This window comes from Oncorhynchus gorbuscha, linkage group LG02 (genome assembly GCF_021184085.1).
Source record: "Oncorhynchus gorbuscha isolate QuinsamMale2020 ecotype Even-year linkage group LG02, OgorEven_v1.0, whole genome shotgun sequence".
In the NCBI taxonomy this organism is placed as follows: domain Eukaryota; kingdom Metazoa; phylum Chordata; class Actinopteri; order Salmoniformes; family Salmonidae; genus Oncorhynchus; species Oncorhynchus gorbuscha.
The window spans coordinates 23,329,523-23,353,329 of record NC_060174.1 but is presented as its reverse complement, the minus strand read 5'-3'; the positions used below and the strand labels follow the sequence as shown (position 1 = coordinate 23,353,329).

General features: G+C 44.1%; 1 protein-coding gene across 1 annotated transcript in view; it reads right to left on the bottom strand.

Moving 5' to 3' along the window:
- Window positions 1–4,152, bottom strand: part of LOC123989726 (A disintegrin and metalloproteinase with thrombospondin motifs 20-like) — a 152,411-nt gene extending 148,259 nt beyond the window's left edge. The window contains 2 exon segments of the mRNA XM_046290742.1: window positions 3,152–3,516; window positions 3,762–4,152. Of these exon segments, the coding sequence (XP_046146698.1) occupies window positions 3,152–3,516; window positions 3,762–3,852 (456 nt within the window). The 5' untranslated portion in view covers window positions 3,853–4,152.
- Window positions 4,153–23,807: the final 19,655 nt, after the last annotated feature.

Below are 23,807 nucleotides of genomic sequence, written 5' to 3'. Positions count from 1 at the left end.
CACTGAGCTGAGAGAGAAGCAGTTTAAAAGCACATTTCCTACAATTCTATGCAAATTGCCAAGGATAGTGCTGTGTTTTGCTCAAACATAATAACAAAATGAATACTGCTAAATTCATTGTTTTTAGAATTGTCTATTTCCCCTCACTGTCTAGCTTTTATTTTGGTGATTGTTAGTTCTCAGAGTTTATATTATAGAAAAATATATAGGTACATTATCTTTTCTACACACTTTATAAATGGTTTTAGTCATTTAAGTTTGAACACTGAAAGCGGTTTTTCCATTCTGAAAATGTATATATATTTTTGAAAATTAAGTAACCCCAAAAAGTGCTTAAGCAGCCAGCCCAAGGATTACAATGGCAGAAAAAAATGTCCTGTTCAGGTTAAGGCCATGGTGGAGGGGACTCCACAGAGAGCTTCAGGTTAAGGCCATGGTGGAGGGGAATCCACAGAGAGCTTCAGGTTAAGGCCATTGTGGAGGGGAATCCACAGAGAGCTTCAGGTTAAGGCCATGGTGGAGGGGAATCCACAGAGAGCTTCAGGTTAAGGCCATGGTGGAGGGGACTCCACAGAAAGCTTCAGGTTAAGGCCATGGTGGAGGGGAATCCACAGAGAGCTTCAGGTTAAGGCCATGGTGGAGGGGACTCCACAGAGAGCTTCAGGTTAAGGCCATGGTGGAGGGGAATCCACAGAGAGCTTCAGGTTAAGGCCATGGTGGAGGGGAATCCACAGAGAGCTTCAGGTTAAGGCCATGGTGGAGGGGAATCCACAGAGAGCTTCAGGTTAAGGCCATGGTGGAGGGGAATCCACAGAGAGCTTCAGGTTAAGGCCATGGTGGAGGGGACTCCACAGAAAGCTTCAGTTCAAGGCAATGGTGGAGGGAACTCCACAGAGAGCTTCAGGTTAAGGCCATGGTGGAGGGGACTCCACAGAAAGCTTCAGTTCAAGGCAATGGTGGAGGGAACTCCACAAAGTCCAAGGTGAGGAATCTCTGTCTGTTGGCACACAGCTAGCAAAGACCACTGTCATGCCCTGTAGGCTGACTCATCTAATGTGACGTACAGTGAAGACAGTCCATCGCTCAGGTTAAATAGACCATTAAATTGTCTAGCATCGGATCTTTACATAGACATCCATCACTTGGCAGCTGACTGTAGAAACAGAGAGAGGGACATATGGGATACATAGGGGATATTCTGAATGTACCCCCATTATGTTCCTTTAAACAGAGAAAGTCCCAACGACACACATTTCCCACGGTGTGAGTTGTCCTCTAGATTCCTCTCAGCACCTTCATTAGTAATTATCCACAGCCCAAGATCTTTCTCCTGTTACCCACAAGTCACAGCACACTGTGAAAAGACACAAGGCCCCTTGCCTCCCCGGAGGGAAGCCATTGGGCACCAGAGACAAGGGAAACTTCCTTCTCAAAATGACTCTTTTGTTTTAGAGGCTTAATCATCCCTTAATGACCTCATCACACCAAAATGTGCTCGTCCAACGAAGCCCCAGCAGCCTCCGCTCTCAGAGACTAGGCCAACACGTTTATGACCTAATAGCCTAGAGCCATGGGTGTATTGATGCTCTCTCTGTGCCTATTGTCCTGTCGTTCTCAATGACTGATGATATGACTGACGATTTGCACATTGTTACAACACTGTATATATACATAATATGACATTTGAAATGTCTTAATTATTTTCAAACTTCTGTGAGTTTAATGTTTACTGTGCTTCTACACCTGTATTGCTTGCTGTTTGGTGTTTTAGGCTGGGTTTCTGTACAGCACTTTGAGATATCAGCTGATCTAAGAAGGGCTATATAAATACATTTGATTTGATTTACTGTTCATTTTTATTGTTTATTTCACTTTTGTATATTATCTACTTCACTTGCTTTGGCAATGTTAACATATGTTTCCCATGCCAATAAAGCGCCTTGAATTTAATTGAATTGACAACATCACAGAGGGTACTAATAAACTTTACAGATGCAAACACATTTGAAAAGGAGCTTGAAGTCATACATTAATGTTTGGAAAAGAGCAGTACATCAAGTTGGCCAGGATGACAATCAAATCTCATAAATATTATATCTTATTTCTTATTTTTCCAGAAGGTGAGGTACTATCTGTATGTACAGTATATCTGAAGTCATCCACTGAACATGAAAGTGCATAAATAAAAGAGGTAAGAGAAGGGTGTGATTCACTGAAACACAATCAGTTGATGTTTCGTGCTAGTTAAGTTATACAGCCATGCAGAACATCTGATACATGGCCAGTGCCAGTTACCCCAGGCAAAACCCCTTCGAGTTCAAACCCTGCCCCTGTACAGTAATCCTATCTGACCCATAAAGTAATCTATTCAACACAATCTCACAATCTAAGAGTGTCTGCTAAATGACTTAAATGTAAATGTAAATGTAATCTGGACCGCAGAGTGAAGGAAAAGCAGCCAACAAGTGCTCAGCATATGTGGGAACTCTTTCAAGACTGTTGGAAAAGCATTCCAGGTGAAGCTGGTTGAGAGAATACCATGAGTGTTCAAAGCTGTCATCAAGGCAAAGTGTGGCTACTTTGAAGAATCTCAATGATAACATATATTTTGATTTGTTTAACACTTTTTGGTTACTACATGATTCCATATGTGTTATTTCATAGTTTTGATGTCTTCACTATTATTCTACAATGTAGAAAATAGTAAAAATAAAGAAAAACCCTGGAATGAGTAGGTGTGTCCAAACTTTTGACTGGTACTGTATATTCCAAGAGGCCTAGGCTATGTGCAATTCTGTAATTTGCACAATAAAAACAAACATGTGTCCAAGGTGTTTCATCATTTAAAAAACACATGTATGTCACAGATACCCGATATGTAAACAATATCCAGCAGAGGACATTATGCAAATCGTGTGTAATAGCAGCATCACCCCAGTGGCATTACTGCTGAATAGGCATAAAATGGGATGCTGTCCCTGCTCACACTGTGGTCAATGACACATGTCAAGCCACACATGCTCATGTTACACATATGCACTTAACTAGTGTGTTATGGGGGATATGCTTGGAATCCGTTGAAATGGGAATTACCCGGGAGACTTGTCAGCAATGTCTGTTAAAAAGTATCTAAGTTTAGAGTCATACTCACAAGGCCAGTGCACAGACTGAAGACAGCGGTAGATTCAATCTTGGCGTTGATGTGTCCGCGGAAAAAGCAGTGACGCATATCGCTGAGGTCTTGTTGGCGGGACTCAGTTGATTTGCTGTGTTCCGCTCCCAAATGTGTCACAGTGTATGTGGGGGCGATAAAACCGGAGTCGGCGGTTAGATTGAGATGAAAGCGTTGTCCGAATGCGTCAATTCTGTAGTGAGCACGTAAACCAGCCGAATAATCTGCATGTATACTTCTCCGTTTCCTTTTGTAGTGCAATTTGTGGGGGAATGATTCTCCGAAATCATTTATCCGCAGCGGGGTGATAATTTCATAGGACGACAACTGTTTGATGAAACTTTCTAAAAGACAAGGGAAACGTGCATTAGATTTATAACGGTAATAAATGTAGCCAATAGAGATGTCAATGTAACAGTTTTGAACATTCAACTATTTTATATGAGAACATGTAGACTACAGTGTAATGCTACTCAACTGGAATATTTTCTCAGTGCCATTTAGCCTACTAAACATTTTAAACATACTCTCAGAAACTGTATTTTAACCGGGTGGATCCTACCATAAATCAACAAGATATGTAGGCTACCTTGTTTCGGATGCAATCGGTATTCCAAGGAGTTGCGGACAAGTGCTGACAGATGACACATTAGTCCAACCAGCCAGATTGCAAACTGCATGATTTCCTCAGCGAAGAAACCACGGGCTCTCGTGTCCAATGCAGTACTATCCTTCTCAAGCGCCTCTTCTCTCTCCTCCCGGCTTCAGCAACAGGTCGTGGGATCTGCGGAGGCTCTCTGCAGCACAAGTCTTGCAAAGTGCATTGGCCTCATCGCATTATTAAACATGCATCCAATATCCTCTGCAAACACTATTTACGATACATTACAGAGTATTTGATGCCTAACGTAAACTACGTCTATATGGAAAGGAGGGATCAGTGCCAAGTAAGCTTTTCCTTCGCCATCCATAGAACACCCCTTGCACCCTAAACGCTCGCCAACATCAGAAACAAGACCCGCCCCTAGGCCGGAGAGCCAATGGTGAGTGTGCCTCGACCACCATACAATTTGGAGCGGTCTGTAGCCTTATTTTTGTGAGTTGCCTATGCTATGGTAAAAGAGAACTGCAATAGTGATAATGAATTTACTAAACCTGCCTGTATGTCTTATTATCATCTCAAAATGAACCAGTCAGTTGGCATTTTGATACTTAGAGAGGCATCACATGCTCAGAATACAACAGTGAAATGCTTACTTACAAGTAAGAATTTTTAAGAAAAAAAGTGTTAAGTAAAAAATAGAAAATAAAAATAGCAAATAATTAACCAGCAGCAGTAAAATAACAATAGCGAGGCTATATACAGGGGGTACTGGTACAGAGTCAAAGTGGGGGTACACCGGTTAGTAGAGTTGACTATGCATAGATAATAAACAGCCAGTAGCAGCAGCATAAAAGGAGGGTCTGGGTAGCCCTTTGATTAGCTGTTCAGGAGTCTTATGGCTTGGGGGTAGAAGCTGTTAAGAAGTATTTTGGACCTAGACTTGGCACTCCTGTACCACTTGCCATGCGGTAGCAGAGAGAACAGTCATTGACTAGGGTGGCTCCAGTCTTTGACAATTTTTAGGGCCTTCCTCTGACTGCCTGGTATAGAGGTTCTGGATGGCAGGACGCTTGGCCCCAGTGATGTACTGGGTCATACTCATTACGCTCTTTAGTGCCTTGCTGTCGGAGACGGAACAGTTGCCATAGCAGGCAGTGATGCAACCAGTCAGGATGCTCTCGATGTGCAGCTGGAGAACCTTTTGAGGATCTGATGACCCATGCCAAATCTTTTCAGTCTCCTGAGGGGGAATAAGCTTTGTCGTGCCCTCTTCACAACTGTCTTAGTGTGTTTGCACCATGATTGTTTGTTGGTGATGTGGACATCACGGAACTTGAAGCTCTCAACCTACTCCACTGCAGCCCCGTCGATGTGATTAGGGGCGTGCTCGGTCCTCCTTTTCCTGTAGTCCACAATCATCTCCTTTGTCTTGAGGTTGTTGTCCTGGCACCACACGGCGAGGTCTCTGGCCTCCTCCCTATAGGCTGTCTCATCGTTGTCGGTGATCAGGCCTACCACTGTTGTGTCATTGGCAAACTTGTTGATGGTGTTGGAGTCATGCCTGGCCATGCAGTCATGAGCCTTATTATATAAGCATTATTATAAATGCTAAACTTTCTTATATCAAGTTACAAAGCATTATACCTGCAGACTTTAGTTATACAGTAGGCCTATAAGTAAAGTGTTACCAAATGTTTTGCCGGACTATTACAGAGCCCACTGCAAACCTCTTATCTGATATTGAAAGTAAGTCAATCATCTTGCATGAGTATGTCAATCATCTATTATCATTCATTTATGTATTACATACGGTATTGTGAGTATTTAAAAAGCCCACATAAAAGTAAGAAGGATTTATTTTTCTAATGAAACCTTGGAGCCGGAGCAATAATACAGTTTGAGACAAAATAAGAATTTCATTATTACACATATTAGCATTACTCATTTCATGTGTTTAGAATACTTTGTGTCTCTAATTCATAAACGCTCTGGTCAGTTCACTTCCTAGTTAGGCATTTGGGCATGTACTGTCTAGCACACACTTGATGGACATCTGAAAGAGACCATGTTTTTTCATCTTCTTTGGCCACAAATGTCACTTCATTGTGCATGATTATATTCGGAGGGTACCCCGGAATAGTTTTGGGATCTGGTCAGAATCAGAATAATCTTTATTCACCAAGTACATTTACACATAACCCAGAATTTGTCTCAGTGTGAAGGTGCTGCCTGCAACAGACAATAAACAGACAGAATAGAGACACAAGTCCACATCATACAGAGTATACAATATCGGTACAGTAAACATGAAACTCTGGAGTATAGGCGGATTACAGTAGGAATACACAATGTACAGGGTGGATAAAGCTATATAAGCAGAGGGAGCGATGCTGCCATGGTAAATATATACAGTGCATACAGTTTACAGTGTTACAGTGAGGTCTTTTGCGCTGACTTTAAAATGTAAATTAAAACATTCAAGAAGACTCAACAATGTTATCTATTCAGAAACCTCCTCTGTAGTTCCATTGCTTGTTGCATGCTATCCACTGCCATTGGAAAGTTGGACTCAAAGGTGCAGTTCACTCAAAACAATGTTTTATATATATTTCCACGCTATGAAATTGTAATAATACTGTGAAATTGTGAAAATTAATATAATGGCATTTTAGTTAAAGAACATTTTAGTGCCTGATATTTCAGCCTGTTTTGGTGCGATGGAGTTTTTGCCTGCCTGTTGACATCACCAGGCGGTAAATTACTTAATAGACCAATAAGAAAGAGAGTTCCAAACCTCTCTGCTAATAACAGCTAGTTTTCAGTTTCCCCCTCCACCTTCCGGACATTTCTAGCAAAATTCATGCTTGAGAAATTGATCTTTGCGAATATGCTTTTTAAAATTTTATTTTGTACTATTTTAATTGAAACCAATCATCGTAAGGTACTTAATTGTTACCCAGAAATGATTTGATATTGAGATAAAAACGGCTGCATTGGACCTTTAAAGTAATTCAAAGTGAGGCTCACTGCAGGAGCCACAAGATGAGGTAACTAATGCATGTCACTGACTTCACTCTTTTAGGCCTATCATGGTGACAACGAGAGCATTCATCCATTCTGATAGAGTGAAGCCAATTTAACTGAGCACTTGGACGGCCAGTGTCTGTCCAAGCACCACAGTGTCTGTGCAAGCACCTAAGCTGCGTATGAATCTGAGGGGTCCTCCTAAAATGTGGTGATTGTTCAGTTGAAGTAAATCTTTCTACTGTAGCTCCTCAATCTGATGCTTCCCTGATGTGTTATTCATTGATTTCCAAGCCTCCCATGAAGCCATTGATTCCTAAACCGCTCTCAGAGCTCTTTCACAATCAAGATCATACTGTGAATGTAGAAGAATAATTGAATTTGACAAACAGTAACCAGTTACAGTCCAACTGCAGTCCAATTCACACTCAACTGCTCTGTAGAATAGCTCTATAACGGTGATGAACCTACCGCTCCAGCTTTCCCCCATAGATACACTATGTTACAGTGAACTTTATGGACATTCTGATTTATTCCAGTGCTTTACAATAAGGGTACATGAGCACACAAAGGTCCAACTCCATGTAGAACTCAGGGTTCTACATGGAACCCAAAAGGGTTATCCTATGGGGAGAGCCAAATAACCCTTTTGGAACCCTTTTATCTAAGAGTGTAGGGACATAATCCTCCGCTGTCTTGCCAAACAGGTGCCTATAGCCCCCCTTAGGTCATCACTTTATTAACCCTCATTCCCACCCTCTCCCAAACAAACATCATTCCCATCACCTACGGCACTCAGTGACTACTCATAAAATGAGCCAAGTGCCTGTATGGGATTGTCTGTATAACGACACACCTTTTAATTAAGCCTCCACAGATGCAATGGTTTGTTAATGAAAAGTGCAGCAGGCTTATTATTATGTTACTTAGTTATCCCATTACCAGATGTGCTGAGAGTCAGGCATTCTGTCACATGGTCATAACCCCTCCGCTTACTGCATCTGAAGCCCTTGTTTTCTTAAGTAAAATTATCTCCACCAATTGTGACTACTTGCCTAAATGTAGCCAATCACATCAATGTCTGCCGTGGAGGCAGAGCTGCCCTCAAAACAAGATTGAAAGAGGAAAACTCCAATCTGCCTACTCTTCTGTTGGACATGCATCAGATACCTCATCATCGGACCATTTGAAGGACTTGTGGAATTATGGGATTTGGAGGATAATCACCTGATCTCGCAGTTGACCATAACTTACATTTGTTGCTCACATAGTTGAATGTAATATTACAAACAGCACTGAAATTCTCTCACTGTGTGGCCAATGGCTCTAGTTGATGGCTCTAGCCTTTCCAGTCTTGGACAGAACAGAAAGCATGCAGGCAGGAGGAAAAAGAGAAAGAGAAGCCATGCCCTTGGCAGCCACTAATTCTCTGCATATTGAGGTCATTCCTCCACATATCAGATGACAATGACATTAACAAAGTGCCGTTTAGTGCCTATGAGTTCCACATGATGAGCAGGTTTGTCATCTAATGATGGAACACTCTTGAGTTTCCCCTCTTTTCCTCCTACCAAGTCCCGTGGCCTGGCTTGACCCTGTGAGGTTAGGGGAACAGGGTGGGGTGGGGTGTATGTGCTCTGAAAGGGTTACTGGATGAAATGCAGCAGCAGGGAGTGTGAAGAGGGAATTGTTCCCTCAGACTGCATGCAGTCCATTGTGTTTTGACACAACCCATCAATGGAGCATCATGGAACCAGAGAAATAGATGATTGCTGCTGACTACAGCAGATAGATCAGATAGTATGCTGTTCTAAAACAAAGAAACTTCACATAGAGAACAAATGTCATAATTCCCTTTATTTATAGAATATCATTGGAATATTTATTTGAATAATGTTTCACATTTTTGTCTTCAAATTATTTCTGTGGTATACTGTATTTTGGAGGGCCTTAATTGGCTTTGAGGAGAAGATATTTCATGCAGTTTAACACATCTTTGTTCAATCTGGACTCTACTCTGAAAAGGGACATGTGTGCAGAACAATGTGTTGATCTCAAGTGTTTTCGTCCTGTTTGATCTTTTTACTAGTGTTGATCATTTACTCAACTCAATAGTGCAAGTTTTGGCCCAGATTTATGACATGCTAGCAGAGCGATATTGTTGCCATGTTTTCGGAAAGTGGCCTTGTTTTAGATTCATAGCTCAATGAGAATGTGACACCTAGTCATGCATCTTCCGCATTTATCCCAACCCCTTTGAATCAGAGAGGTGGGGGGGGGCTGCCTTAATCGACATCCATGTCATCTCTGCCCAGGGAGCAGTTTTTTTTAGGGTCTTCCTCTGACACCGCCTGGTCCTGGATGGCAGGAAGCTTGGCCCCGGTGATGTACTGGGCCGTACGCACTACCCTCTGTAGTACCTTGCGGTCGGAGGCCGAGCAGTTGCCATTCCAGGCAGGGACGCAACCTGTCAGAATGATCTCGATGGTGCAGCTGTAGAACCTTTTAAGGATCTGAGAACCCATGCCAAATCTTTTCAGTCTCCTGAGGGGGGATAGGTTTTGTCGTGCCCTCTTCACAACTGTCTTGGTGCTCCACTACAGCCCCGTCGATGAGAATGGGGGCATGCTCGATCCCACCTTTTCCTGTAGTCCATAATAATCTCCTTTGTTTTGATCACGCACATTGAGGGAGAGGTTGTTGTCATGGCACCACATGTTCAGGTCTCTGACTTCCTCCCTATAGGCTGTCTCATCGTTGTCGGTGATCATGCTTTTAACCATTAGGCCACCTGACAGGATAAAGTAGCTCATGATTAATCTCATAATTCAAGAAAATGCAGCCTACTTGCCCTTCCAGTTCAGCAATCTGGGCCTCATTAACATTATCCATACAATAGCTGTTGCTATTCGATAAGAAGATGGCTTAAACACTTACATGCAAAGTATATTGTACCAGTGTCCACCTTTGCCAGATGCGATGGCGTAAGGCTCCAAACCAAAACTATGAACCGCTTAGTCAGTAACTCCTTCTTAATACCTCAGCTTTATTAAATGCAGCAGTGGCAGCATTTAATCTAGCATCTCAGGTGCTAGCATGTCAGGATGACACCCCCACCCCCCCCACCCCAAACCTCCCATCACCCCTCCCTCCCTCCTCCCTGCCCTGCTCTCCCCCAGCTTGAGCAAAGCTTGGCCTTGAGTGTTCAAACACCCCCCCAAACAGCTCTCTCAACCAGTCCTAACCCAACTCTCTCCATGCATTGCATTATCTTCCCCAATGACACAGCTTATTCTGGGAGAACGCCAGAAAGGAAAAAATATATATATATATATATATTTCCATGAACAAAAATGGAACCACAGATGGACAATATAGTGCTTTCACAGTATAGAGTACAGGTTTCATAGTATGTTTTGAAAACAGTAGTATTCTCACATAATTGAATGGCTCTTTTCAGAAATGGTTGTCTTGTATTTTAAAATCCCCACACAGCGTGACAGGACCAGTGTTTACTCTTGAGTGAGTCTTGAATGGCAGTGAGAGAAGGCTTTTGATCAGCATTGTGGTGTTGGACCTACTGCATCACATGCAAGCTGTCAACGAAAACGCTCTGCAAAGCAGAACTATCATTTAATTGGGATCACTTCATGCCCTAATAGTTGCTTTTTAGTTCTCAAATGCCTTCACACATCCGCAGTTGAACTATGCAAAACAACAACAAAAAAGCAGGTATGGTAACTCTTCATTGAAAAAGCTATTTTTCTAAGTGGAACTCTCCAAACCAATGGCAACATGCTACATGTGAGAGGATGTTCTGAACAACAGGTACAGGTATTCTCCTGTCCTCTCTCCACTCCACTGTCTTTTCTAAATATATATATGAGCACAACCTGGCTATAAGGCATTTGACCTGGAAAGAAAAGTTCCATTAATCTTGTTCTCTCTAAATTTGCCTTTTTACAAACCCCTGTCTCCAGGCTTTGATTTCTCCACTGATCCCCTCTCGGGGCAAACCCCTACATAGCTCTATTTTCCATAGGCAACCTCCACCACCGCTGTATACACTTTACTATGCTAATGGGAGGCCAAGGGGCAAGATGGGCGAAGGAGCACTGGTAATGGGAACGTTCCGGTTGTAGATGGATACACTAATGAAAGGATCCCGTGTCATATATTACATAGTTACACTGATTAGCCCACTGCTGATCATGATAGGTTGAGGTGGAGGAAAAAAATGGACCACACAGCACATTCAAACCCCTTCAAATGATATCATATTTAATTGAAATGAGTTACGAACAATTAATGAAAGTCCTCCTTTAACAGAAATGGTATGGCATTGGTGTAAAGTTTGAGGTGTGAATATAAACCTTATACAACTCCAGCATAAGACCCAAAACAGGAACCATGGCTGCCTGGGTATATTAGGCCCAGACTTGTCTCTACACCCAAAGTGATGCCTGCTATATGATCCATGTGAATGTCTCGGAGTTATCAGGTTTCATTGAGAAACATATTCCCTGCAACAGCTGTCTGATTTACTGGCAATCATGTTTCTATTTCCCATTCATGGCAGTGAGGCACAGGCCCCTAAACAGTCACATGAGGAACGGACACCGGCATGCCAGTGTACTCTTGCCCTCCACTCACAACACATACTTGCCAAGAGAAGTTTGTCTGACCTAAATAAACAATTATTGGAAGGGTGTGGGACACGTGTGAGTTCTTTGATATTGTATATCTAACCATCATTAAATGCATATAGTATGCATTACCTACAAACATTAAAACTCATTCCTTTTAGATCAAAGTACGACAAAATATAAAACACCGAGGGACACATTTGGAGAGCTTTGCATTTTCCAGTGTCACATAGAGCACTAATCCGCTGGTGATAAGTGCCATGGTCCATGCCAGAGACAGGTGCCCAGTGTTTGGATTATTAACAGCTGTGAACTTTTAGCTGCACTGACTCATGAGATTTGATGACAGTCCAATAGGGGGTCCTCCATTTTCTTCCGCCTGTTTTTAGCACACAATATCCTGAAAACGGTCCATTGAAGAAGACCTCATGGGTAAAGACAGCCCTGAATTCGGTCCTGTTTCTCTGTTCTCTCTATGAGGTAGTATCACAGGATATTATGAATATGTTTTAATGGTCCTACATCTGGTGATGAGTTTAGGTATTAGAACCAGGTCCAGTAGTGGTCATGATTCTTCTCTACGACATCAAAGTGTCTCACTTTCTGTCTCACTTCCTCTCCCTCTTTTTTTGCATGCCCACCGGCTAGACAACTGCAGCACTATTTGCTCACTGGAAACCAAAATAACAGGGGAGCGTATTGGGTGGGAATGGATTTGAGTATCCAGGGAGAGCTTGGAGTTCGGGTCCCCAGCAGTCCATTAAGGGGCACTATGGAATGCCAGTTTAGACTGGGCGATTGAATGAATGACCCCTGGGCAAGGTTATTATAGTTTTGTGAATTAATATTAGTTTTATTTATATTAGTTTTCTATTTTTACTTTACATTTAGTATAGTACAGTTTTCAGACTGGATTTTCTTGTTTTTATTAAGTTGTAGTTTTATACAAATATTTATATTTAGTTTTCATATGATTTAGTTTCAGTATAAGTTTAAGTGTTAGGGACAGAACGCATATGTGGCTAGCAGCCATTTGGGGGACAGTAATACATAAGGTGATTGGTCAGGTCATAGATTAGGTTAGCGCTAATCATGACTCCAATACTACAGTGGGGAGAACAAGTATTTTTTGATACACTGCCGATTTTGCAGGTTTTCCTACTTACAAAGCATGTAGAGGTATGTCATTTTTATCATAGGTACACTTCAACTGTGAGAGATGGAATCTAAAACAAAAATCCAGAAAATCACATTGTATGATTTTTAAGTAATTAATTAGCATTTTATTGCATGACACAAGTATTTGATCACCTACCAACCAGTAAGAATTCCGGCTTTCACAGACCTGTTAGTTTCTCTATAAGAATCCCTCCTGTTCTCCACTCATTATCTGTATTAACTGCACCTGTTTGAACTCGTTACCTGTATAAAAGACACCTGTCCACCCACTCAATCAAACAAACTACAACCTCTCCACAATGGCCAAGACCAGGAAGCTGTGTAAGGACATCAGGGATACAATTGTAGACCCGCACAAGGCTGGGATGGGCTACAGGACAATAGGCAAGCAGCTTGGTGAGGAGGCAACAACTGTTGGCACAATTATTAGAAAATGGAAGAAGTTCAAGATGACGGTCAATCACCCTCGGTCTGAGGCTCCATGCAAAATCTCACCTCGTGGGGCATCAATGATCATGAGAAAGGTGAGGGATCAGGCCAAAACTACACGGCAAGGCCTGGTCAATGAGCTGAAGAGAGCTGGGACCACAGTCTCAAAGAAAACCATTAGTAACACACTACGCCGTCATGGATTAAAATCCTGCAGCACAGGTCCCCCTGCTCAAGCCAGCGCATGTCGAGGCCCGTCTGAAGTTTGCCAATGACCATCTGGATGATCCAGAGGAGGGATGGGAGAAGGTCATGTGGTCTGATGAGACAAAAATAAGCTTTTTGGTCTAAACTACACTCGCCGTGTTTGGAGGGAGAAGAAGGATAAGTACAACCCCAAGAACATCATGCCAACCGTGAAGCATGGAGGTGGAAACATCATTTTTTGGGGATGCTTTTCTGCAAAGGGGACAGGACGACTGCACCGTATTGAGGGGAGCATGGATGGGGCCATGTATTGCGAGATCTTGGCCAACAACCTCCTTCCCTCAGTAAGAGCATTGAAGATGGGTTGTGACTGGGTCTTCCAGCATGACAATGACCCGAAACACACAGCCAGGGCAACTAAGGAGTGGCTCCGTAAGAAGCATCTCAAGGTCCTGGAGTGGCCTAGCCAGTTTCCAGACCTGAACTCAATAGAAAATCTTTGGAGGGAGCTGAAAGTCCGTATTGCCCAGCGACAGCCCGGAAACCTGAAGGATCTGGAGAAGGTCTGTATGGAGGAGTGGGCCAAAATCCCTGCTGCAGTGTGTGCAAACCTGGTCAAGAACTACAGGAAACATATGATCTCTGTAATTGCAAACAAAGGTTTCTGTACTAAATATTAAGTTCTGCTTTTCTGATGTATGAAATACTTATGTCATGCAATAAAATGCAAATTCATTACTTAAAAATCATACAATGTGATTTTCTGGATTTTGGTTTTAGATTCTGTCTCTCACAGTTGAAGAGTACCTATGATAAGAAATGACAGACCTCTGCATGCTTTGTAAGTAGGAAAACCTGCAAAATCGGCAGTGTATCATATACTTGTTCTCCCCACTGTACATTGGAGTCATTCCACATCCCTTTTGATTAGTTGTGGTGATTTGGTCGTGAAACACTCCATCTAGAAACAATTGATGCTTGATTGCACTCAACTTAAATTATTATCCAAAAATAACTTTACAAATACAAAAGATACACTTACTGTTTTACCGAAGATTTGCGTAACACAGCTTTGCGATGACAGGTTTTTTTTGTTCCCTCCATTAGCTCAGGAAGTGCAACACAAAACACCTCAGTGGGAATCTGTGTTACAAAGACTCACAGTAAGTGTATCTTTTGTATTTGTAAAATCATTTTGGGGTGATATGAATGTAGAATTTCAGAGATTTCCAAAACTGTATTGCATGCAATAATTCTTAACATGTAGACAGAGCGTCCGTACAGTTGCACACATTGACCCTGCTGTGATTAAGAGGAGGCAATCAAATAATGATGGGGTTCAGGTGGGTTCAATGAGGTGCAGGTGCGCGTAACGAATGGGACAGGTGTGCGTAATGATAGGCAGTCTGGCGCCCTCGAGCGCAGTAGAGGGAAAGCGGGAGACATTAGCTAATGATAGCCATAGTGATAGGGGATGCACAAGCTACTGTAGGCCTTTTTGAAAAATCGCCTGGCCATATTTACTCACCAGATTCAGTAGCTTGGGCCTGATATGGTTCCCAATCAGAGGAAGGTGTCAGTCATTGTCTCTGATTGGGAGCCATATTTAGGTAGCCTGTTTTGTGTTGGGTTTTGTGGGTGGTTGTCTCCTGTGTTTGTACCACATGGGACTGTTTTGGGTTTTCACGGTTCTTGTTTTGTAGTTTATTCATGTATAGTTTCATTATTAAAGAACCATGAATTATAACCACGCTGCATTTTGGTCCGCCTCTCCTTCACAGGAGGAATCCCGTTACAATGAGAATGCAAGACAGTCCTGTAACCTCTCAAAACAAAACACACTGACACTTTAGATTATAACTGACATGAAACAAACAGGTAATTGGCAAAATAGTTATGCAGACAAATAATGTAAAATATTGTGATTAGTACATCTGCATAATCACATATTGTTGCCCTATTATGTGATCTGAATATACTTACAAGTGGATATTTATTCAGTAAAAATAGAAACCGGAAGTCCTGCAGCTTGCACAGTCAGCGTATTACAGCTGTGAGTGAGTGTGTTGAAGTATTTTGGAACGCTAATGTGGAGTGTAAATCAAAATGGTAACGCTTTCAATGAAGATAGTTACTACTTGATAGAGTCCATGCTTTGTTATCCAACTGATCTTGCGTGCTTTCTGTCATCCTTTGAACCCCATTGCAGCTATATTTGTCATTTGAGTATTGAAAATAACAATGTAAATGTCTGTCCATCTTTGCATGCATAGCTCTGTCCATGCATTTCACAGTGGAAAATCATACACAGTGAATTCAAATTCACCCTCTATGAATTTCCAAAGTCCTAAAACTTCTAGGTGGCTAGTATTACAGAGAAACTACCACATGTTTTGTTTTATGTATTAATCAAGAAGGAATCAAGAAGATACATAGCTTGATAAAAATAATTTACAAAAATACAGTACCTCCCTGCGCATCAGCTAAAATAAAGTAAAACGCTGTGTGTGTCACTCAATACTCTCTCTTCTCCACTGCCAATACTGTCAGCACTAACTAGAGTATCTAGCGTCCTGCCTAGCCATCTCATTGCTCAGTGCACCTTGGAAGGAACCACTTACTAGCGACCACTCCGCAAAATACAGCTGACAGATATTTTTATAAAGAATTAGGATAAAACGTGGGGTTCAAAATTAAGTTTAGTAACTCATTTAGTAGCCGTGGGGAAAGATAGAAACCAACAGCTTTTTACAGGGTGGACTAATTAGAAAAAGTAAAAGGACCTGATGTGTGTGAGCACAAACTCAGCAAAAAAAAGAAACGTCCCTTTTTCAGGACCCTGGCTTTCAAAGATAATTCATAAAAATCCAAATAACTTCACAGATCTTCATTGTAAAGGGTTTAAACACTGTTTCCCATGCTTGTTCAATGAACCATAAACAATCAATGAACATGCATCAGTGGAATGGGCGTTAAGACACTAACAGCTTATAGACGGGAGGCAATTAAGGTCACAGTTAGGAAAAAACTTAGGACACGAAAGAGGCCTTTTTACTGACTTTGAAAAACACCAAAAGAAAGATGCCTAGGGTCTCTGCTCATCTGCGTGAACGTGCCTTAGGCATGTTGCAAGGAGGCATGAGGACTGCAGATGTGGCCAGGGCAATAAATTGCAATGTCCGTACTGTGAGACGCCTAAGACAGTGCTACAGAGAGACAGGAAGGACAGCTGATCGTCCTTGCAGTGGCAGACCACGTGTAACAACACCTGCACAGGATCGGTACATCCGAACATCACACCTGCGGGACAGGTACAGGATGGCAACAACAACTGAGTTACACCAGGAACACACAATCCCTCCAAGTGTTCAGACTGTCCGCAATAGGCTGAGAGAGGCTGGACTCAGGGCTTGTAGGCCTGTTGTAAAGGCAGGTCCACACCAGACATCAATGGCAACAATGTCGCCAATGGGCACAAATCCACCGTCGCTGGACCAGACAGGACTGGCAAAAAGTGCTCTTCATTGACGAGTTACGGTTTTGTCTCACCAGGAGTGATTGTCGGATTCGTGTTTATCGTCAAACTAATGAGCGATACACCGGGGCCTGTACTCTGGAGCGGGATCAATTTGGAGGTGGAGGGTCCATCATGTTCTGAGGCAGTGTGTCACAGCATCATTGGACTGAGCTTGCTGTCATTGGACTGAGCTTGTTGTCACTCAACGCTGTGCTTTACAGGGAAGACATACTTCTCCCTCATGTGGTAGCCTTCCTGCAGGCTCATCCTGACATGACCCTCCAGCATGACAATGCCATCAGCCATACTGCTCGTTCTGTGCGTGATTTCCTGCAAGACAGGAATGTCAGTGTTCTGCATGGCCAGCGAAGAACATGAATCTCAATCCCATTGAGGACGTCTGGGACCTGTTGGATTGGAGGGTGAGGGCTTGAGCCATTCCCCCCAGAAATGTCTGGGAACTTGCAGGTGCCTTGGTGAAAGAGTGGGGTAACATTTCACAGCAAGAACTGGCAAATCTGGTGCAGTCCAGGAGGAGGAATAAATTGCAGTACTTAATGCAGCTGGTGGCCACACCAGATACTGACTGTTACTTTTGATTTGGACCCCCCTTTGTTCAGGGACACATTATTCCATTTCTGTTAGTCACATGTCTGTGGAACTTCTTCAGTTTATGTCTCAGTTGTTGAATCTTGTTATGTTCAAACAAATATTTACACATGTCAAGTTTGCTGAAAATAAACGCAGTTGACAGTGAGAGGACGTTTCTTTTTTTGCTGAGTTAAGTTAGTCTGATAATGCATTTTTTTAATGAGAAAATGAAAAGTCATTGAATCATATCAATGTCCTAAGACAAAATAAGGTGATGATGAATCAGACTGCTCTGAATTGAGAACAAATCTCAATACATCCTATGTCATCATTATAATATAATAATATATCATATGTTATGGCCATTTTGTCCAATTCTCTTGATGATTCCCTAGTAGCTGCATGTCTCAGTGGATGTTGCAGTTCTCAGAACCTCCAGAAAGATAACTCCCTGCTCCCAACTCCACAGATACTATAGTGCTAAAATTAAGGAGATAAAGCTGTTGGAGATTTCACACTGCTATTATGGTAGTCACTTTGTTCAATCCCCCAGACCCAATGTGGTATCGCATTCCTGGATGGCATTTTGAGAGATTATATACTATATACAGTTGAAGTCGGAAGTTTACATACACCTTAGCCAAATATATTTAAACTCAGTTTGTCACAATTCCTGACATTTAATCCAAGTAAAAATTCCCTGTCTTAGGTCATTTAGGAAGACCACTTTATTTTGAGAATGTGAAATATCAGAATAATAGTAGAGAGAATGATTTTGTTATGCAGGTGAATGAGGACCCAAAAGCGACTTGGCGAAAACAGAGTTTTTAATCCAGTAAAGTTATTTTACAAACAAAAGGCATAATACTACTCGTAATGACGAGAACAGACTGGAGACTTGATCAAGAACTGCAGGTTGCCTCGGGAAGGCACTTGAACGTAGCAGACTCAGACACCTGCTCACCACGCAGCATCTGAGAGAAACACGACACGACAGGGCAATACATAGACACAGCACGGTGAATAATAGACAAGGATCCGACAGGACAGGAACGGAAAACAAGGGAAGAAATAGGGACTCTAATCAGGGGAAAAGATAAGGAACAGGTGTGGGAAGACTAAATGATTGATTAGGGGAATAGGAACAGCTGGGAGCAGGAACGGAACGATAGAGAGAAGAGAGAGCGAGAGAGTGAGAGAGGGAGGGGGAGAGAGAGGGATAGAAAGAGGGAAAGAACCTAATAAGACCAGCAGAGGGAAACGAATAGAAGGGGAAGCACAGGGACAAGACATGATAATCAATGACAAAACATGACAGTACCCCCCCACTCACCGAGCGCCTCCTGGCGCACTCGAGGAGGAATCCTGGCGGCAACGGAGGAAATCATCAATAAGTGAAACGGTCCAGCACGTCCCGAGACGGAACCCAACTCCTCTCCTCAGGACCGTAACCCTCCCAATCCACTAAGTATTGGTGACCCCGTCCCCGAGAACGCATGTCCATGATCTTACGTACCTTGTAAATAGGTGCGCTCTCGACAAGGACGGGAGGGGGAGGGAAGACGAACGGGGGTGCGAAGAAAGGGCTTGACACAGGAGACATGGAAGACAGGATGGACGCGACGAAGATGTCGCGGAAGAAGCAGTCGCACAGCGACAGGATTGACGACCTGGGAGACACGGAACGGACCAATGAACCGCGGAGTCAACTTACGAGAAGCTGTCGTAAGAGGAAGGTTGCGAGTGGAAAGCCACACTCTCTGGCCGCAACAATACCTTGGACTCTTAATCCTGCGTTTATTGGCGGCTCTCACAGTCTGTGCCCTGTAACGGCAAAGTGCAGACCTCACCCTCCTCCAGGTGCGCTCACAACGTTGGACAAACGCTTGAGCGGAGGGAACGCTGGACTCGGCAAGCTGGGATGAGAACAGAGGAGGCTGGTAACCCAGACTACTCTGAAACGGAGATAACCCGGTAGCAGACGAAGGAAGCGAGTTGTGAGCGTATTCTGCCCAGGGGAGCTGTTCTGCCCAAGACGCAGGGTTTCTGAAAGAAAGGCTGCGTAGTATGCGACCAATCGTCTGATTGGCCCTCTCTGCTTGACCGTTAGACTGGGGATGAAACCCGGAAGAGAGACTGACGGACGCACCAATCAAACGACAGAACTCCCTCCAAAACTGTGACGTGAATTGCGGGCCTCTGTCTGAAACGGCGTCTAACGGGAGGCCATGAATTCTGAACACATTCTCGATAATGATTTGTGCCGTCTCCTTAGCGGAAGGAAGTTTAGCGAGGGGAATGAAATGTGCCGCCTTAGAGAACCTATCGACAACCGTAAGAATCACAGTCTTCCCCGCAGACAAAGGCAGACCGGTAATGAAGTCTAGGGCGATGTGAGACCATGGTCGAGAAGGAATGGGGAGCGGTCTGAGACGACCGGCAGGAGGAGAGTTACCCGACTTAGTCTGCGCGCAGTCCGAACAAGCAGCCACGAAACGGCGCGTGTCACGCTCCTGAGTCGGCCACCAAAAGCGCTGGCGAATAGACGCAAGAGTGCCTCGAACACCGGGATGACCAGCTAACTTGGCAGAGTGAGCCCACTGAAGAACAGCCAGACGAGTGGAAACAGGAACGAAAAGGAGGTTACTAGGACAAGCGTGCGGCGACGCAGTGTGCGTGAGTGCTTGCTTAACCTGTCTTTCAATTCCCCAGACTGTCAACCCGACAACACGCCCATAAGGAAGAATCCCTCGGGATCAGTAGAAGCCACAGAAGAACTAAACAGACGGGATAAGGCATCAGGCTTGGTGTTTTTGCTACCCGGACGGTAAGAAATCACAAACTCGAAACGAGCGAAAAACAACGCCCAACGAGCTTGACGGGCATTAAGTCGTTTGGCAGAACGGATGTACTCAAGGTTCTTATGGTCTGTCCAAACTACAAAAGGAACGGTCGCCCCCTCCAACCACTGTCGCCATTCGCCTAGGGCTAAGCGGATGGCGAGCAGTTCACGGTTACCCACATCATAGTTGCGCTCAGATGGCGACAGGCGATGAGAAAAATAAGCGCAAGGATGAACCTTATCGTCAGACTGGAAGCGCTGGGATAGAATGGCTCCCACGCCTACCTCTGAAGCGCCAACCTCGACAATGAATTGTCTAGTGACGTCAGGAGTAACGAGGATAGGAGCGGACGTAAAACGTTCTTTTAGAAGATCAAAAGCTCCCTGGGCGGAACCGGACCACTTAAAACACGTCTTGACAGAAGTAAGAGCTGTGAGAGGGGCAGCAACTTGACCGAAATTACGAATGAAACGCCGATAGAAATTAGCGAAACCTAAAAAGCGCTGCAACTCGACACGTGACCTTGGAACGGGCCAATCACTGACAGCTTGACCTTAGCGGAATCCATCTGAATGCCTTCAGCGGAAATAACGGAACCGAGAAAAGTAACGGAGGAGACATGAAAAGAGCACTTCTCAGCCTTTACGTAGAGACAATTCTCTAAAAGGCGCTGTAGAACACGTCGAACGTGCTGAACATGAATCTCGAGTGACGGTGAAAAAATCAGGATATCGTCAAGATAGACAAAAACAAAGATGTTCAGCATGTCTCTCAGAACATCATTAACTAATGCCTGAAAAACAGCTGGCGCATTGGCGAGACCAAACGGCAGAACCCGGTACTCAAAATGCCCTAACGGAGTGTTAAACGCCGTTTTCCACTCGTCCCCCTCTCTGATGCGCACGAGATGGTAAGCGTTACGAAGGTCCAACTTAGTAAAGCACCTGGCTCCCTGCAGAATCTCGAAGGCTGATGACATAAGGGGAAGCGGATAACGATTCTTAACCGTTATGTCATTCAGCCCTCGATAATCCACGCAGGGGCGCAGAGTACCGTCCTTCTTCTTAACAAAAAGAACCCCGCCCGGCCGGAGAGGAAGAAGGCACTATGGTACCGGCGTCAAGAGACACAGATAAATAATCCTCGAGAGCCTTACGTTCGGGAGCCGACAGAGAGTATAGTCTACCCCGAGGAGGAGTGGTCCCCGGAAGGAGATCAATACTACAATCATACGACCGGTGAGGAGGAAGGGAGTTGGCTCGGGACCGACTGAAGACCGTGCGCAGATCATGATATTCCTCCGGCACTCCTGTCAAATCTCCAGGTTCCTCCTGAGAAGTAGGGACAGAAGAAATGGGAGGGATGGCAGACATTAAACACTTCACATGACAAGAAACGTTCCAGGATAGGATAGAATTACTAGACCAATTAATAGAAGGATTATGACATACTAGCCAGGGATGACCCAAAACAACAGGTGTAAAAGGTGAACGAAAAATCAAAAAAGAAATAGTCTCACTGTGGTTACCAGATACTGTGAGAGTTAAAGGTAGTGTCTCAAATCTGATACTGGGAAGATGACTACCATCTAAGGCAAACATGGGCGTAGGCTTGTCTAACTGTCTGAAAGGAATGTCATGTTTCCGAGCCCATGCTTCGTCCATGAAACAACCCTCAGCCCCAGAGTCAATCAAGGCACTGCATGTAGCACCCGAACCGGTCCAGCGTAGATGGACCGACATAGTAGTACAGGATCTAGATGAAGAGACCTGAGTAGTAACGCTCACCAGTAGCCCTCCGCTTACTGATGAGCTCTGGCCTTTTACTGGACATGAATTGACAAAATGTCCATCAAATCCGCAATAGAGGCACAGGCGGTTGGTGATCCTCCGTTCCCTCTCCTTGGTCGAGATGCGAATACCTCCCAGCTGCATGGGCTCAGTCTCTGAGCCAGAGGAGGGAGATGGTTGCGATGCGGAGCAGGGAAACACCGTTGACGCGAGCTCTCTTCCACGAGCTTGGTGACGAAGATCTACCCGTCGTTCTATGCGGATGGCGAGAGCAATCAAAGAGTCCACACTGGAAGGAACCTCCCGAGAGAGAATCTCATCCTTGACCACTGCGTGGAGTCCCTCCAGAAAACGAGCGAGCAGCGCCGGCTCGTTCCAGTCACTAGAGGCAGCAAGAGTGCGAAACTCTATAGAGTAATCCGTTATGGATCGATCACCTTGGCATAGGGAAGCCAGGGCCCTAGAAGCCTCCCTACCAAAAACTGAACGGTCAAAACCCGAATCATCTCCTCTTTAAAGTTCTGGTAATTGTTAGAACAATCAGCCCTTGCCTCCCAGATAGCTGTGCCCCACTCGAGCCCGGCCAGTAAGGAGTGAAATGACGTAAGCAACCCGAGCTCTCTCGCTAGAGTATGTGTTGGGTTGGAGAGAGAACACAATATCACACTGGGTGAGAAAGGAGCGGCACTCCGTGGGCTGCCCGGAGTAGCAAGGTGGGTTATTAACCCTAGGTTCCGGAGGCTCGGCAGGCCAGGAAGTAACAGGTGGCACGAGACGAAGACTCTGGAACTGTCCAGAGAGGTCGGAAACCTGAGCGGCCAGGTTCTCCACGGCATGGCGAGCAGCAGACAATTCCTGCTCGTGTCTGCCGAGCATGGCTCCTTGGATCTCGACGGCAGTGTTACGAGCATCTGTAGTCGCTGGGTCCATTCCTTGGTCGGATCCTTCTGTTATGCAGGTGAATGAGGACCCAAAAGCGACTTGGCGAAAACAGAGTTTTTAATCCAGTAAAGTTATTTTACAAACAAAAGGCATAATACTACTCGTAATGACGAGAACAGACTGGAGACTTGATCAAGAACTGCAGGTTGCCTCGGGAAGGCACTTGAACGTAGCAGACTCAGACACCTGCTCACCACGCAGCATCTGAGGGAAACACGACACGACAGGGCAATACATAGACACAGCACGGTGAATAATAGACAAGGATCCGACAGGACAGGAACGGAAAACAAGGAAGAAATAGGGACTCTAATCAGGGGAAAAGATAAGGAACAGGTGTGGGAAGACTAAATGATTGATTAGGGGAATAGGAACAGCTGGGAGCAGGAACGGAACGATAGAGAGAAGAGAGAGCGAGAGAGTGAGAGAGGGAGGGGGAGAGAGAGGGATAGAAAGAGGGAAAGAACCTAATAAGACCAGCAGAGGGAAACGAATAGAAGGGGAAGCACAGGGACAAGACATGATAATCAATGACAAAACATGACAGATTTATTTCAGCTTTCATTTATTTCATCACATTCCCAGTGGGTCAGACGTTTTCATACACTCAATTAGTATTTGGTAGTATTGCCTTTAAATGATAAGACTTGGGTCAAACGTTTCGGGTAGCCTTCCACAAGCTTCCCAAAATAATTTGGGTCATTTTGGCCCATTCCTCCTGACAGAGCTGGTGAAACTGAGTCAGGTTTGTAGGCCTCCTTGCTCGCACACGCTTTTTCAGTTCTGCCCACAAAATGTCTATAGGATTGAGGTCAGAGCTTTGTGATGTCCACTCCAATACCTTGACTTTGTTGTCCTTAAGC